This window comes from Scheffersomyces coipomensis, assembly GCF_036884675.1.
Source record: "Scheffersomyces coipomensis strain NRRL Y-17651 chromosome Unknown DFJ63scaffold_7, whole genome shotgun sequence".
Classification (NCBI taxonomy): domain Eukaryota; kingdom Fungi; phylum Ascomycota; class Pichiomycetes; order Serinales; family Debaryomycetaceae; genus Scheffersomyces; species Scheffersomyces coipomensis.
In genome coordinates, this window is record NW_027042898.1 from 570,098 (window position 1) to 586,103 (window position 16,006).

General features: G+C 31.2%; 5 protein-coding genes across 5 annotated transcripts; 3 read left to right on the plus strand and 2 right to left on the minus strand. All coding sequences in view use genetic code 12, as the record gives it.

The window, feature by feature from the left end:
- Window positions 1–183: 183 nt before the first annotated feature.
- Window positions 184–6,280, plus strand: DFJ63DRAFT_326240 (uncharacterized protein; the record flags this gene model as incomplete). Its single annotated transcript, XM_064907609.1, has 3 exons — window positions 184–238; window positions 1,250–4,839; window positions 5,913–6,280. The coding sequence occupies 3 exons, from the start codon at window positions 184–186 to the stop codon at window positions 6,042–6,044; spliced, it is 3,777 nt and encodes a 1,258-aa protein (XP_064760099.1). The 3' UTR covers window positions 6,045–6,280.
- Window positions 6,281–6,288: 8 nt separating this feature from the next.
- Window positions 6,289–8,734, minus strand: CDC53 (cullin; the record flags this gene model as incomplete). Its single annotated transcript, XM_064905518.1, has 2 exons — window positions 6,289–7,623; window positions 7,672–8,734. The coding sequence occupies 2 exons, from the start codon at window positions 8,732–8,734 to the stop codon at window positions 6,359–6,361; spliced, it is 2,328 nt and encodes a 775-aa protein (XP_064760100.1). The 3' UTR covers window positions 6,289–6,358.
- A 682-nt stretch (window positions 8,735–9,416) lies between these two features.
- Window positions 9,417–10,814, minus strand: DFJ63DRAFT_337480 (uncharacterized protein; the record flags this gene model as incomplete). Its single annotated transcript, XM_064908557.1, has 1 exon — window positions 9,417–10,814. The coding sequence occupies one exon, from the start codon at window positions 10,812–10,814 to the stop codon at window positions 9,417–9,419; it is 1,398 nt and encodes a 465-aa protein (XP_064760101.1).
- A 1,213-nt stretch (window positions 10,815–12,027) lies between these two features.
- On the plus strand, window positions 12,028–13,149 carry DFJ63DRAFT_315388 (uncharacterized protein; the record flags this gene model as incomplete). The annotated part of the gene is made up of 1 exon (XM_064906543.1): window positions 12,028–13,149. The coding sequence occupies one exon, from the start codon at window positions 12,028–12,030 to the stop codon at window positions 13,147–13,149; it is 1,122 nt and encodes a 373-aa protein (XP_064760102.1).
- A 1,309-nt stretch (window positions 13,150–14,458) lies between these two features.
- DFJ63DRAFT_315389 (uncharacterized protein) lies at window positions 14,459–16,000 on the plus strand (the record flags this gene model as incomplete). The annotated part of the gene is made up of 1 exon (XM_064906544.1): window positions 14,459–16,000. One exon carries the CDS (start codon window positions 14,459–14,461, stop codon window positions 15,998–16,000), a length of 1,542 nt encoding a protein of 513 aa, XP_064760103.1.
- Window positions 16,001–16,006: the final 6 nt, after the last annotated feature.

Genomic DNA, 16,006 nt, shown 5'->3' on the forward strand with positions numbered 1-16,006 from the left:
TACATGAACAAAGGAGCCACTTTGATTAATAATAAGAGGGGGGGTTAAGGTGGGCTTTAAGGTTTGGTCATGCATGATTCTATTCCATACCAATTATAAGGCCTTCTTATTGGTCAATAAGATAACTTAAAAACCATATTCTTGCTAACATGCTCATAGTGTTCCTTATCGTGTCATAGAAATATGGCGCCTTTTCGTCGTACGGACTTTCTAAAATTATCCTTTTTTTATATGCAGGGTGGCTCAAACGCCAGAAAAGACATCACATACGATTGGTAGCATATAGTTAAGTTTATTGATGTAAGTAAAAATCGGTGAATAATAATGGAAATGTGCATATATCTGTCGGAATAGTAAGGCTGTACTTTTGGTTTAAGATGAAAACTATATTTAGCTATTTTAAAGTTTACGTGTTTGTTGATCAAATGGTAACTCCTTATTTCATTATTTTTGATAACTGAATATGGCCCTAGGTCGCTTTCCCTTACTAGGATTGATCAGAATAATGATTCTGATATCTGAACTAGATGCATTATCTTTCGATCAATGCTACAACCGTTAAATCCGAATTAAGGATTAATATATATTTACAGTGTGTAACACGTCTAAATTAATTATGACTCATCGATTCAAAGCTTCTTTCTATTGTTTGTTATTGGAACTTTTTCAATTTCGATGACCTTTGATGCATTATAACGTTCATATGTATTGCTTTGTGATTATAATTTAGTGTTTAATCCCCTCTTCTTCTTCATTATCATAACTGTTAGATCGTGTAGACCTCCATAAAGTACAGCATCAAACGCAGTTATGAAATCTATGACTAATCATTATCAAAACATCTGAAAAATTTTCATAAACCTCTACACTAGATCAATTGAACCTGATTTGGAACAATTGTGAAAAATTTGAAAAATTTGAAAAATCAGGTTCCATTATTATATCATCATTTAATCTTTAACGGTTTTATTGTGCTTTTTGTGTTTGTGGTATGGATGTACTAGAGGTCTGGATGTTTGGGTTTCCACAAAATCAAAATGTATGGGGGAGATGAATTGAATTATAACTGGTAACTATAATATAAGGCTTAATGAATCTTTAATTGAATAAGAAGTAGAATCTATGAGGAAGCAACGACATATAAAGTCTCCTTCAAATATTCAACATATCATCGAAATCACCAATGATTTGAATAATTTGTTGCCAATTGGAACTTTGAATTTTCACCTGTTGCCATTTCATAAATCAGACTTAGGTGGTCTACCGATAAGTAATTCACCTGATGAAGTATGGAAATGGCTTGATATAAACTTCTTGATTAGCATATGTGGTGATGATGTCCATCCTATACTATTGGATTTACAGTTCCTCATAAATTTTAGATTCATAATGTCAACCTTCACCATCTATCATGTTAAGCAGAATAATAAGGATTGTCCTACTTTTCCAATTGCAAAGGTGAGAATATATGGGATACCTAATGATATCAACGGATCAAGATACCTTACTGAATGGCGTTCAAGTAGACCTAAGAATGCGGCAATTGATAGAAACTTAAGATATAGTTGGCCACGATTACTACAATATCTCGATTTTTCGGAATTGAGCTGGCAAACTCCAGGGGATAAGATCATACCATTAAAGAAGTTCTTGAATACAAAGTCTTTATTATTACTAGATGTAAAGTGTGTGTCTTCATCTCGCGATGACGTTTCTCAAAACTTCAATTTTTATGTCCATCGTTGGACTCTTAATCAACATTACTATGAAGAAGAAGCTAATATGTTAAAGAATGAATCGTTTGGGAATAGAGTTCAGAATATTTACAACAAAATTCAATCGCCAGAACTTTCACAATATGAGAATAAAGTTATGAAAGTACCGCCAAAGCTGGGCTCTGTACCTACATCAGAGGAAGTGTTAGTGAAATTGATACAAAATGCCAAACATGGAGTAACATCAATCGAAGGAGTCACGTCAATGCTTTATCCTTTTCAAATAAGGTCCATCGCCAAAATGTATGAGAAAGAATCATTCACCAAAAAGTCATTAGTTCCAACTTTTGTACAAATACCGTCAATATTCAAACCAAATACATTTTATTATTTTGATTTTCAGACTTACTTGTTATTTGAAAAGCCGGAAGTGTTCACTCTACCAAAGGGTGGAATCCTAGCGGAAAATATGGGTTTGGGGAAAACTTTAATTAGTTTAAGTTTAATTTGTTTAACTAAGTACGATATTTCTAGAATTCCAGATGATTTATTATTACACGATTCTAATGAAGAGCCTGAATTGGAAGAAGTGACTATGGATGAATCGGGCAATTTCATTTCTACAACACCTAAACCAGTGCAAAAAGTTCAGTCTCTAGTCAATCTTTGTAAAGAAGTCGTCAATCAAAACTCTTTGCCTTGGAAATATTACTCAAAAGATTTACCTCAATCAGTGATTAACATACTAAGTGATGATCCAGGGTACTTTAGAATTAGGCTAGTTGACAAGCAATACGAATCATCGTTTTCGTTAAGAACAAGAAGTCCATCAGTAAGAAGAAAATTATTCGAAGAAGAACTACCAAAAGAGGGAAACATTTATAGAACCCTTTTCTTGAGTAATACCACTCTAATCATTGTTCCTGATAACTTATTCCAACAATGGATATCTGAATTGAGAAAGCATATTGATTCAGAATTTCTTAACAAATTATTAATTTCAAGTCATTTCAAACATCCTTCAAACACTTCCAATGCAATTTATACTAATGAATTACCCATGGATCCAAAAGAATTAATTAAGTTTGATTTAATTATCTTAACCCACGCCTTCTTTGCTAGGAAGATTGGTGATTTATCAGTTGAAGAAAATCCCCTTAATAAGGTATATTGGAAACGATTAATCATAGATGAAGGTCATAGCATGAATTCGAAGTCTTCGAAAACAAGCGAACTTTGTAAAACATTAGTGACTGAAAGAAGATGGGCGGTAACAGGTACTCCCACGACTGGATTGACTAAATTGCACATGGATGAAGAAGAGAATGAAAATAAAGTTTTAAGTAGTCCTAAAAAGAAAAACAAATATGTCGTTAAGAGCCAGTTTAATGAGAAGGCCGATTTAATGAAATTAGGAAACATTATAGGTAATTTTCTTAAAATCGAACCTTTCCATTCTCAACCGAAGAGTTGGACAAAGAATATAGTCAATCCGTTGACTTCCAATCTTTATGGAGCTGATACTGGTTTGATAAACTTATTGGATTCCATTGTGGTTAGACATAATTTAAGTGATGTTGAAAGTGATTTAAAATTGCCTCAACTTCATCATGATGTTGTTTTCTTACAGCCTTCATTTCATAATAAAATTTCAGTTAATTTATTTACTGCAGTTTTGGCAGTTAATGCAGTTTCATCAGAAAGAACGGATATTGATTATATGTTTCATCCTGCGAATCGTCAACAATTGAGAAGATTGATCACTAACTTACAAAGAGCTACTTTCCACTGGACGGGTTTTAAACAAGAAGACATTGAGACATTGATTAGTATTTGTAATAACTCCTTAAAGAAGAGAAAACCTGATGGAAAGTCTGTGTATAATGATTACGATTTTTCGTTGTTGCTGAGATCTTTAGAAGTGGCTAAAATTGCCTTAGAGAATACAAGATGGAGAACATCTGCCTTATTACACGAAATGAATTATTTTGTAACTGGACTACCTGATATATTTGCAAATTATTTTGCAACAGGAGTGGTGGATAATGTTGGCGTTGATGGTCACCGCGCTAGTTTAGGTGTCTATGGGGCTCCCCATCTCAATGCTATTCAAGAGTTCTTCTATAAACATCGATTTCTTGATATTAACGATCAAGAAAAGCTAAAAGAAAAATTATCAGAACAGTCAAAGCCATTCTGGGACAAGTACTGGAAAGACAGTGTAAGGAAAAGTTCATCAAAATTTAACAAACAAGATTCAAATAAGGATTTTGAAGTAAGCGTCAAAGGTGGAGCCATTGCAAATGCTCTTAATGTTCCTGACTTAGTTAAAGACTTCACTCCTGAAATTATGCAACCACCCTCAGTATCACTTATGCAAAAGACTAAAAAGTCTTTGGACTCTAGTCCAGGAAGCAAGCTGAAGGTTAATTATTCAGAAGGATTAATATCAGTTGATACACTTCATTCTGATGACACAGATACAGTTGATAAGTCGATCAGAGAAGCAACAATATTAGGAACGGCTTCAGCAAAATTGTCCTATTTGGGTGCAAGATTACTCGACCATCAAAAGCAAGGTATCAAGTCATTGGTTTTTTTTGAGTTTGAAGATAGTGCATATTATTTGACAGAATTGTTAGATGTCATCGGTGTTAATTATATTTTATATGCTACATTTATCAATTCTGTTGAAAGAGGTAGAAATTTGTCATTGTTTACTGGACATAATAGTGAAGAAGAAGAAGGGATAACTTTAATAATGGATTTAAGGTTAGCTGCACATGGTTTGACTATCATTTCTGCCACTAGGGTCTATTTTATCAGTCCAGTGTGGAATAGATCTGTTGAAGCTCAAGCAATTAAAAGAGCGCATAGAATTGGTCAAACAGAGGATGTATATGTTGAGACATTAGTTCTTCGAGACACTCTAGAAGAACAAATTTATAGAAAAAGATTCGATAATAAGCAAGAAGAGACAGAGGAGAAAACTACAAATGAAACCAAGAATTTGATAGATGATAATGGAATGAGAGAGTATATTTTAAAACATGAGTTTTTACCTTATGATCCAGCTGAACCTGAATATTCTCCATTTCATGCACCTGAATTATCAGAAAAGACTGTAACCGGTCAAAATTTAGATATAAATGAATTTTCTCTTCGTGAACATGATGGAAAGGTACTAGATCATGAAAAATTTTGGAAAATATTCTTATTTTCAGACTTGAATCAAAAGAAGCTTACTGCAATAAAATCGGTGAAACATAATTACGGTGTTGATGGCGTTAGTGAAGGTGTCGACAATGAGGAAGGTGATGATGGTGGTGTAGTTGTTAAAAGAAAGTTGGTTCAATCAAGGGTCAAATCTAAAAAGGTTAGATTTTGAGTATATAGAGAGTAAATACATGAGAAACAAAAGAGTTTTATATGAACTGTAGATGCGTCTATTTCTATTCTAACTTATTTCCCTAACTATAACAAGACCATCATTTGATGATGAAGCCAAAATGCCTTCAGATGGATGATAATCAACTGATAATACATCACTTTGGTGACCTTCGAATGTACGTTTAACTCCACTGGTAGTGAAGTCCCAATTATAAATCTCATTGCCTGATCCTGAAAAGATTTGAATACCATCATTGGCGAAAGACGTCCTTACCAAAGCATTTTCATTTACCTTTGAAGATGATCCCTTTAAGATAGACGGATTCATTCTCTTCATCCCCTCTGGAATGAATCCCTTTGCATTGTATGTTCTGATCTTATCATTCATGGTTCTAGCGGATAGTATCGAATCATCACTATTGACCACTAATGAAGTTATTGATTCATGTTGACTCGAATCGGTCCATAAAGGTTTCTCGATCTGTCGTATATCAAAACATTGTATAATAGGATCTATCCCCGAGATGTAAAATAAACTCCCACTCTTATTGAATGTGGTAGTTAATAATGGATATTCAGTTTTAACAGTTCCAATGGGTGATTTCTCTCGTTGATCCCATAAACATGCAAATCCATCATCAGATACACTTACAACAGTTGAAACCGGGGATATATCGACTTCGTTGACCACTAAATCATGACTCAGACACTTCCTTATTCTCTGTCCTGTTGTAGCATCCCAGAAGCCAACAGTAGAATCAGCACTTGAACTGACTATGATTGAATCATCATATGACCATCTAACAGATGTCACAGCTGATTTATGACCAGTTAGAACTCCATAATTGGGGCTATAATCTTGGTTATCCACTGGTAAGTTCCAAAGAAGGATGGTCTTATCAACTCCACTGGATACTATCTTGTTACCATCACGACTGAACTTGGTAGATAGCACTCCTCCTTGATGACCTTCTAATGCTACCACTGTATCGACTAGCACTGATGGCTTATTGATTTCAATTGCCTGTATAAGTTGTTTCTTGTTATCACAAAGATCTTCGCCTTTCCTCCTCTTGACCAATGACATGGCTGATATGTGTATTTCTTGTAAGTGATATGGGGCTGCCCTGTCAATTGAAAAATCTATTTACACTTTAAATTGCGAAAATAATAACAAAAAAATATACGCAAATATTTATCTATTTTACTTATAAATATATATCTATACACTCCATATAGAAAGACAGACAGACTTAAGATAAATAACGATAAGAGTTGTTTTCAATACGTTCAATATATAACTTCTCAATCAAATGATCAATGACTTTCTTCACATCAATCACCTTAGCTTGGAACCTGTTTGCTGTTTGAGGTAATACTTCATTTATTAAATCACTATGTTGGATAGTTTTTCTTGATTTCATGATTCTAACAATACAAGCTGAAAGGAAATTTCTACGAGCTTCGTCAACTTCTTTAGCAGTATCATCTTCTTCTTGTTTAGTACCTGTTATTTTAACTGCACTTATGAAACTTACCTTTTGTCTTTTTGATTTATAGTCTTCAACTATAGTGAATTTTGTATCTTCTTTATTTAAATTTTCTTCTCCTTCAGGTACTTGTTCAAATAATTTATAAGAAATGAATGGTTGTAATTGAGCTTCAAATATTTTACTTGGAGTACCCACTATTTCATGTAATTCTTTAAATGTATAACTATTTTTTTCATTAAATGCCATAAGAATCATTAATTGAGTATTGGTAACAAAAAAAGTAAAATATGGATATTTCAGATTCTTTTTGGTTACATTTGCTCTTAATTCAGCTCTACCATGATTCCAAAGCCAAGTTAATTGTCTACCATTATGTTTAGTACCATATTTTTCCACAACTTGATTAAATTGATCTTGTAATATTGGAGCCACTGTTAAATCATAATCGGGATTATGATTGAATGGCCACATACTCTGAGCTAAGATTAATGGATTGAAATCTTTAACAGCACCAGCATCTCTTAAACCAACTCTTAAATCTTCGGAAGCCTTCATATCACTAAACATTTTAGACATCTTTGCAGTATATTCACTTGAATTTTCATCCTTTAATCTTTGCAATAATGAAGCTTCTAATTCTTCTGATTTTGAAGTATCAGTAATCAACCTTATAGCCAATTGACGACGATAGAAACTTTCAAACAAATCCTTATCATTTAAATATTTAAATACAATCATTAAATTATCAGCATTCATATCTAAAATATCAAGATCTTTACTACTTTTCTTTAAGAATATATCAGCATATCTTGCTAATATTTCAGGAGATTTACAAGCAACTTTTGGATTTGGACTGGCAATAACATTCTTGTTAACATAATGACGACAAGCATTATCCAATGCTTTAATGAATTTAACATCATTATTAAAGGCATTACTGACAACTTCACGATATTTATTATAAATATCAATCAAAGTATGAACATAAACTTTGGTATCGACTGTATTAGCCCCACCTCTTTTAACTCTAACTGATTTACCAGTAGTACCGGGAGCAGGGGTTGGAGTTGGACTTAATTCATCAGCTCCACTTTCACTATCAGCTTTAAGTTGTTTTAATCTTTGATCAGCTTGATCTTTAATATAATTTTCTAAACTATCAGCCAAAGGTTCTAAACCTCTTGGAACTTTAACTAATAATTTATACATTCTTTGAATATGAACGGTTTCATTTCTTTCTATTAGTTGAATGAATTCATTATAAATTTCTTGAGAATGATCTTCAATTAAAACTTTATGTAAAGCATCTGATAAATGTTTTTTAGTATGATCTTCTAAATAATTATTTGATCTTGAAATCTCTTCACTTAATCTTGTTTCACATTTAATCATATAATCAATAACATTATTTTTAGCTAAGAATTGATTACTTTCATTTTGATAATAAATTTTAGTTTGTTCTAAAAATTTTTGTTCAAATGATCTTACATAAACCATTAAATTTGTCTTTTTTAAATCTTGAGGATCAATACCTAAAAATACTAATGATTTAACGGCAGCTGAAATCAATGAAGTATCAACAATTTCATTATTTCTTTGTTTTTCAATTAGATCCATTAATTCATTAATTAAAGCTTCTTCATTTGGTTTAAACATTTCTTCTTTCCATTTGATTAAACATAAAGTATTAACATCATAAACTTCTCTTCTACCATCACTTCTTTCTTTATTAACCCAATTTTTATTCATATATTCAAATACATTATTCAAATAACGAGCACCAATAGTATATCTTGTCCATTTTCTAACATAAAATTCCAATAAACTATGATAAGAATCTCTAGGTAATTCTTCTAAGAATTTAACCAAATATTGATTTAATTTATTATATAATTCAGCTCCAGGTAAGATATAAGAGTTATTATTAACATCAGTACCCAAATTTCTTGCCCCTGCTTTTCCACCCATATAACTATTACCTTGTATTTTATCAGTACAATGATTATAAATGGCAGTATAACAACTCATATACATGATGGCAGTTATCCCAACATCGTTATTGGCACCTAAAATGCAATCCAACCCAGGTTTAACGAAATCCCAAGTTTCATTCACCGTTCTTTGTGGATGAGGCATAATGGAATGGAATGGAATGGATGATCTTCAGTAAGGGGTGATAGTTTATGGACAATCTAGTATGAACTTCACGTGATGATAGATTGATAGATTGAATAGATCAATTTACCAGTAGATATTCTAACGTGTACAATGAATCAAATCAATTGATCAGTCTGACAAACACACACGACAACAATTGAAACAGGGGGGAGGGATGCGGATGGCGACGTTTAACAATTCTGATTTGTAAACGACAAGAGTCCTAATATTATAAACTCCTTCAATTGACAACTATCAACCACACTAACAATGAAAGAAAAGGTTGATATGAACAGTTTTGATGAAATCAGTTGGATGCTTTCCAAATTGGTGGTTGATTTCTAAATTTAATTGTTGCCCTTTCTAACTTTGGAGGAGGAACAAAATATGTGAGTGAGAGTGCGGTATGGATGTTTTTCGTTTTTCTAGTTTGATTTATCAGATATAACTACAACTGTATCTATATAATTATAAGAGTAAACCCTTTTAAATAATGTATATTTGAATTGAATTCTATATTAATTAAAAATATCCCCGTTATAAATAAACTTAAATTGAAAAACAAAAAAATGTACTAAAATTGTATTGCTTTTGTTGTTTTTTAGTTATGGTAAACGTTCTCGTTATAATGTCTTCTCTCTCTCTTGATCTAACAATTTGATCAATCAATGGATTGAGTAGTTGGTGTACTTACTCTATCAACTACTCTTACTATACTAAGGGCAAAAGTTACCACCCAAAGACAAACCACCAAGAATAAAAGGGCACATAATGCTCTTTGTCTTCGACAAATTGATCCTACTACCGGATAAATAATCCCAATTTTAACTAATTCAGGTCGATTATCATTAATACAAACCCATTCTTTATCATATAAAGTATTAAATGTTAATGATAAATTAGCTGATGAAAAAATTATAAATAAAAGATCCAACATAATTAATCTCATTTTACCTAATGGATCTCTTAATCCTAATGGACTTCCATTATATTCATCATAAGCAATATAAATCAAATATGCTATAGCACAACAATTAACTACAATGGCCATGATTGTACTTGGTTGTTCTTGAATTGGATTACCATCATAATTTGTTTCTGAAAATACATAGATTGTACATGCTAAAGCTAAAGCACAAGTTGAAAATACAATAATTAATATTCTTAAAAATAATGGAATAAGAGGATTTTGAACAAATAATCTTCTAATAGTTGTAAATAAATCTTTTCGTTTGGCATTTGACATCCAATAACCAGCAGTTGATCTTACTTTAGGATGATTGTTTTCTCCATTAATATTATGTTGTTTTGATTCATCATGAGGTGATTTATTATGATTTAAACCGAGTAATCGTTTCCACCAGGGAATATAACCTTCATTACTTGAATTACCATCTTCACTTGATGTAGGACCCATTAAAGCTAATTTTAATCGATCATCTCCACCCCATTCACCATCTAAATCAAAATCCTTTTTACCGGTTGATTTTTCAAATGTAACTTCATCACTAGGATAAGTAGCAGGATAATTCATCGATGATATAAATGTCCCCCAATTATTATCTAAAGATTTCACAAATGGATCATTTAAAAAACTTAGATATTGTTCTTCATCATTTTGTTTCGAATGAACTGATTTTATAGATGGTTGAATATCAGATTGATTATTATTAACATTATTATTGTTTAATTGATCTTTATAATGAACTTTGGATAAGGTATCTAATACATAAGGAGGTATAGTATTAGCTCTATGAGTATATACACTAGTTTGAGATGATAGGAATGGGTTTGTTGGTGGGACCGGTACTAGTATTCTAGGTTTATTATTATTGATATTGGTATTAGTGGTATAATTTGGGCCATTATTACTTTTGATGCTATTATGATTATGATTATGATTGATGGTATTATTATTATTATTGTTGTAGTGGTGAATATTATTATTACTGTCTTGAGTTGAACTCGTGGTCGTGGTGTTTGAGGAAGATGAAGTCGTCGTATAGCGGCTATCTGCGCTTTCAGGTCTAGTTTGATCCGATAGATGAGTTTGGGTCATCAACACAGGTATGATTCTTTATTATTGGATGATATATAAGGGGGGAAATTAAAGGGGTGATAAAGGAATGTGATGAAAAATTGGTAAATGAAATTTTATTAATGATGGATGATATATGGGGAAAGAACGAAACCTGCAGATGTCAGGAAGAGTAATGACAACAGACACACAAATGACTTATCACACTAGATGATAAAGTATGATGATGATAGTATAATTGAATAAGGAATGTAGAAAATGAAGTGTATAGTGGGGTTGTAAATAATTAGGGATGGAGTTTATTGTTCCCTCCTCCTCCTCCTCATGGCTGTCTGTTTGTGGATGGATGAATGGCTACTGATGCTATTGCTGCTGCTGCTGCTTGCTTACTGTTTTGTTTACTTAGTGTGCGGTTATATACAGGACGGATGTTTTCCCCTATTTAATCCCACTTCCTGTATATAGAACACTTCATGGATGGTAAACTATAACTAGTATATTAATAAGATATCTTATTTGATTATATTTCTATACAGTATATCATCAATGTAAGTACATGTTTCTTATCATAACAAACTTTGAATATGATCATACTGACATAAAGTAAGGTACCATCAATCAGATTAAATCTTGACATCGAATCAAATTAAATCAAGTTGCAAAAAGTTGACTTGGCAATCTAAAAAATAATCCACGTTTAATTAGAAACGTGATTCCCACTCTTTTAATTATGAATAATTTGATCTGTTGAATAGGGGTGTGTTAATCTATGGTCATGTTTATTGGTCTAGTTTATGCTGTAGATGTCAATTAACCTATTTTGTTACTTAATCTAATTCATTTCAATATTATCATTTAAAGCATATAATATTAATTTACTAGTATTTCATGCCAATTATATAGAACTTTTATTTGCAACTCATAATCAGTTTGAAACCACTTAAACCTAACAATCAGTTGTAATAAAACATACTAACCAAAATTCCATTATTTAATTAATTGTGGGTAAATATACTATAAATGGCATGATTTATAAGTATAAATTTTAAATTATACAAATACTACTGCGGCATGGATATGTCCCTTTATTTGGTTCAAAAGGTATATAGAGCAACCAAAAACATTTAACTGTAAATAGAAACTCAAAGTACATACTTACATTTAAGGTATAAAGCTTTAAAGTTATCAATTGGTTATAGGTATTGAAAAAAGGTATCGTGTTTGTTGAAACAATATGAAAAGATTGACATCAATACATCATAATGGTTCATTAATACTATCTTCCAGAATTACCGATTTTGCCCCCACATATTCAATACCATTATATCGATATCAATCAACTTCCACCTCTAGAAATCCCACTGCAATCATCAATCATGATTCGATATGGGTGATATCCATACCTATTACCTCATCTCGATCATATATTTATTGTAATCATAAACCTACTATCTTAGATGGATCACAATTACAACGATTTCCATTAGTTACAAAATTAGAAACTCGATTAATTGGAATAGCATCTAAAGGATGGCAGAAATTAGCTAGTTCTAAGTTCTGGGTTAATAAACGGATATATGAATTTGCTAATCAAGTATTAAAGAGAGTTCCATATCAAGAGAATTGCTTAAAATCATTCCCATCGAAACGGGCTATGATTCGAGAAATTAATGAAGAATCATTAGAAGAAGTGAATCGGAAATTAAACAATGATAGTGGGAATCATCATCCTAATATAATTCAAACTGATGTGGATGAATTTAAAATCCCCTTGGATCAATTAAAATCAATCCCATTATATCATCCATCATTTCAAAATCCATCGATTATCCTAAATCAATTATATAATTTCCGAGATAAAGAGAAATCGAAACATAGGAAATATGCTATTCTATGTGCTATTGGAATTCCTATATCATTACCATTTGCTTTGATTCCAGTTGTACCTAATATTCCTGGATTTTATTTAGCTTATCGATTATATTGTCATGTTAAAGCATTAACGGGAGTTAATCATTTAGATTATTTATTAGAAGGATCTGAAACAGCCTTGATTGGAGAAGAAGATGAAGGTGATACTGGAGAATTATTGGCCGATCCTAAAACGGTGGCTGATACGAGACATATTTCATTTAAATCGATTTCTCAAATTGATAAATATTATGATAATCCTACTATGATTAATTCCAATAGTATATCTGAAGATGAAGAGAAAGTGATTATTAATGAAGATATTATAACTCGATTGTGTAATGATTTAGAATTAGATCATTTAAAGGAAGATTTATTAAGAGCTTTAAGTCAAGAATCGACTCGATTAAAGCAGAATCTAAAAGTTAATGATACAGTAGAGTAGGAGGGACAATACTGTTGTAGATTGATTTTATATTATTTAATTGTACATATTTAACATTACCTTATATATACCCTGAATGAACATATCGTAACATATCATATCATATCATATCATATGAAATAGAGTATACCACCCATTTTTATAGATAGAACCCTACAACCACACACGTGACATACCCTAACAGTCACACGCTACCACAAAATCAGAAAAATGAAAAAAAGTCACTCAACTTTTTTTCGCAGTGGGAAGCATATGAGCTAAGGTTCATAGTTAGAGGTTTGAGAACTGAACTGAACGATAATTATAAATTTCAACTTCTGGATTTTAATTTACTTTTCTTTTACTTCTTCTTTTTGATTTTTTTTGTTATTATACACAATTTATCATTCAATATGAGAAATAAGTGGAGAAAGAAGAGAGTTAGAAGACTTAAGAGAAAGAGACGGAAGGTAAGAGCTAGATCCAAGTAATCGGACAGCCTGAATTTATGTTAATTGAACCATTGCTCTTTTAAAAAAAGAGAGAGAGAATAGTTTCCTCCAACCCCAGTCTAAAACTAAAACTAAAAAAATATATATATAAGATTGAAACGAAGACTTGATATGGATGATTTGATATGAGTTGGTGTTTTAAAAAAGGTCAATTGTCATTGACCTTTTTGGTGTTTTATCAATATCGAATGAATCAGTTGAGTTATATCATATGAGTTACCAAAAATCTATTATTATTATTATTATTACTACTACTACTTTTTTGATGAGATTATCTTTTTAACTCATTCATTCCTATAACGTTGATGATGATGCTTACTATGAATTACAATCCAATTTTAATATCTAATGTGTTTTATATATGTCTTTCTTGTTGCTTGCTTTTTTCATTTTTACATTTTTTTGGGGTTTATTAGCCATTTTCTTTACCTTTTTTTGATTTTCATGGTTTGATTATTATGTTTTCAAAGTGTTTATATTTCTAGTCTCTTATTTTAAACCGTACTTTTCCTATTTTGAAGTTGTTCAGTTTTAAACCTAAATAACCATTAATTTGATTAGTTACATGTCCGTATATAAAGATAATAAAAAATTTACTATTGTTTAACCATTTATGGTTTAACAGTGTTATTAAAAAAATTTCAATTTTTGTAGTTTGTTTGGGAAGTTGTTAGCGATTGAGATTTGGCTGCATTGATCTTAGTGGTTTTTGGCTGCGACACCACAAATGAATAAATTCCTATCTTTTATAATGTTTACAGTTATATATATCTAGGCGTCATCTTTTGATATTAGGGTTACAGTATAGAGGTTCAATTATGATTAATGTTCCACTAACTGTTGATCATGTTAGACCTGGTCAAAGTAATCATGATGATTCAATTGATGTCTATGAATCTTCTTCATCAGTTCACATTCAATCACCGCCAATCATAAATGATACTGAAGTTAATCATCCATTACCTCCTCCTCTTCTTTCCCCATCCTCTTCATCACCACCACAAGGTAATAATCAACTCATAAATCGTCATAAATACATTCCAGCCAACTCTATTGATGTCTCACTTTCACCCCCTCCAAATGAAAATCCCGTTTCTGAATCTCAATATGAACTAAAAAGATTAAATTATGAAAAACGTAGAAACCGATTAAAGACTCCAACTAAAATTAGAACTAAAAGAAAATCAACTAATTCAGTTCCTTTATCATCAATCCCCTTAACGAAAGTTCCTAAAATAAATCAATCTCATCCATTACATAGTATTTCACCTCTTCCAATTAATGATATTAATTTTCAACCAAAATTATTTGATGGCAGGCGCTACCACACTTATACGTTTAAAAATTATGTTAAATCACCATTAAATCCAAATGCAGTTAGAGTCATTAATTCTACAGGGAAATTAGGTACCACTTCAAATGGGTTAAATAATAAAGATCAATTTAAATTAAGTTTGGAAAATACTCACTCTGATAATATTAATCCTAATAATGAAGAACAAGATAATAATAATGATGGAGATGATGAATCATCTGGATTTATAGTTGGAAGTTCAGCTCATACTTATTCTCAAGAAAGTTCGTTCCCATTCCGTGATTTAACTTCAATCATTCAATCTCCTCATGAACCTCCATTTCCTGTCCCTCCTATTCATCCTAAACAAGGTCCAGTAAGACAAAAAGTAATTAATCAAAATAATACAAGATTATTTGCTCCTACTGATCATTTTCAAGAATATATTGAAGAAAGATTAATTCGTTGGAAACCATCTGATTCTCAACATAATAATGAATCAACAATCATTGGTAACCATCCTTTCCAATCATTAGAATATGATAAAGTTGGTAAAAAGAACAATAAACCTTTTAAATTATTTTCAACTTTAGGAAGTTGGTTTAATCCAATTGAAGAATTAGAAACTATGGAATCTCAAGATTTAGAAGCTGGTCTATCATCAATTGATTCAATTCAACCATCGGTTGAAATCTTAAATATTAAAAAGATTAACGATAATAATAATAATTATGATAAAATTATTGGAAATTTATTATTAAAACCAAATAGTTCAATATCAATTTTACCTTTACTGCAAAGATCAACTCCTCAACCAATTTCAAATCAACCTCTGGCTATTCAAGCTCCAAATTATACTCCCAAAGGTATCCCATTTAAAGATTATGAAATTAATTTTGAAAAACGAAGAGAAACTAATGAACCTAATAATTCAGATGATGATTTATCATTACTTGATACTTTAGATGATGATGTTAGACATCTTGTGGATGGTATTGATAATTTTGTTATTAATTGTATTGATGGAATTTGGAATTTTTTCTCATCCTTTGGAAATTTATGTTAGATAAGA